This window comes from Triticum aestivum, unplaced genomic scaffold (genome assembly GCF_018294505.1).
Source record: "Triticum aestivum cultivar Chinese Spring unplaced genomic scaffold, IWGSC CS RefSeq v2.1 scaffold21924, whole genome shotgun sequence".
Classification (NCBI taxonomy): domain Eukaryota; kingdom Viridiplantae; phylum Streptophyta; class Magnoliopsida; order Poales; family Poaceae; genus Triticum; species Triticum aestivum.
Window position 1 is genome coordinate 43,747 of NW_025228553.1, and position 1,519 is coordinate 45,265.

Consider the following 1,519-nt stretch of genomic DNA (forward strand, 5'->3'; position numbering starts at 1 on the left):
AAGTTTCTGGGTTCGTAACTGCATGTAAGGATGATATGAACTGCATGGCCGATACAAAGATCGTTGTTACCCAAAAAAAATATAAAGATTGCTGTTGCATGCTCTCGCATTACAGCTCCCTTGCCATGTATCGCACGTCGTTGGCGATAAAGTCTCGTCAATACTAAATTAATTCACCCTTGATCCGATTTAATTCTTTTTCTCTTCCTATGATCCATATAAAACATAGAGTTGACTTTGATCTAGGTGCTTGTACTCCCTCCCTTCTATAATGTAGTGCGTATAGTTTTTTTCTTCTGAAAAGTCAAAGATTACAAACTTTGACCAAGTATATAGAGGAAACTATTTATATCTACCATACCAAATATATAAAATATGAATCTACGTCTTATGATGAATCTAATGATATATGTTTGGCATTCCATATGTAAATGTTTTTCTCCACAAACTTGGTCAAAGTTTGTGAGGTTTGACTTGTCAAAAAGCTATATGCCTCTTTGATCTTAAACTTAAGAATGTTGGTTTTATATTGTGGAACGGAGAGAGTATATGTTTTTGGAGTGGACGATGACGGGCAGAATATATATAACACACTGCTCAAGTTAACACAACTGCAACATATTTCAGATGATACATGCCAGGGGCATATAGCCGGTACAGTATTTCACATGATGATACAAACCCCTGATTAGGTGGGTCATTTATTTGGACACCACAACATCACACACTTTCACGCACTAACACGAAATGATCACTGCATGCATGCATAATGCTAATGCATGACAGGGAACTTAGGCATGCACGAGACATATAGATGAACTGAAACACAAACTGTAGTAATATGTAGAAAGCTGCATGCATGGCATGTGTACGCAGCATGGCATGCTTGGACAAGTACGTCGATTGATCAGAGCGGGCAGGTGAAGCCGGGCGGGCAGGTCTTGTGGCACTGGTTGAGTAGGAGGACGAGGTCGACGGGGACGTTAAGGTTGATGACGCCGAGGACCTTGGCCCTGATGGCGGTGCAGAGGCACACAGCGGCGTCAAGGTCGGCCAGACCGGCCAGCAGCGGGCAGCACCGCTCGTTGGGCGGCACGCCGAGCCCGAGCTTCACGAGGTTCAGCACGGTGGCACACACGGCCAGCTTCAGCGTGTCGATCGGGCACGTGCCGCCGTTGGTCGATGGAGGTGGTGGTGGGGTCGGGGTCGGGCAGTGGGGTCCACAGCCACCATGCACAGCGGTGACCATCAAGTTTAGGCCCAGGAGTAGGAGGAAGAGCTTGGTCAATGGCGCCATTGCTAAAGCTTTGGTCGACAGGAAGCAAGGCTTACAATAGATGGGAAGGGCTTGTAGGTGTTGTGCGTTTGGGCTGTGTGGGAGGTTGTATTTATAGCCCGGTTGCACATACGTACGACTACCCTTACCCTTATTGATGCAAGTGTGTTGATCCCATGATCGATCGTTCGAGTTTGATTCTACAACTTAACGTAAACTATAACAAAATTCATCGACGTACGT

At 45.8% G+C, this 1,519-nt stretch overlaps 1 protein-coding gene across 1 annotated transcript; it reads right to left on the bottom strand.

Annotated features, from left to right (window-relative positions):
- Positions 1-749: 749 nt before the first annotated feature.
- Positions 750-1,297, bottom strand: LOC123174359 (cortical cell-delineating protein-like). Its single transcript, XM_044590038.1, has one exon. It carries the CDS (start codon positions 1,295-1,297, stop codon positions 908-910), a length of 390 nt encoding a protein of 129 aa, XP_044445973.1. The 3' UTR covers positions 750-907.
- Between the last annotated feature and the right edge of the window lie 222 nt (positions 1,298-1,519).

Bases quoted from the DNA above. Each gene is read 5' to 3' on its own strand.
- LOC123174359 (XM_044590038.1), bottom strand. From the start codon at position 1,297: ATGGCGCCATTGACCAAGCTCTTCCTCCTACTCCTGGGCCTAAACTTG.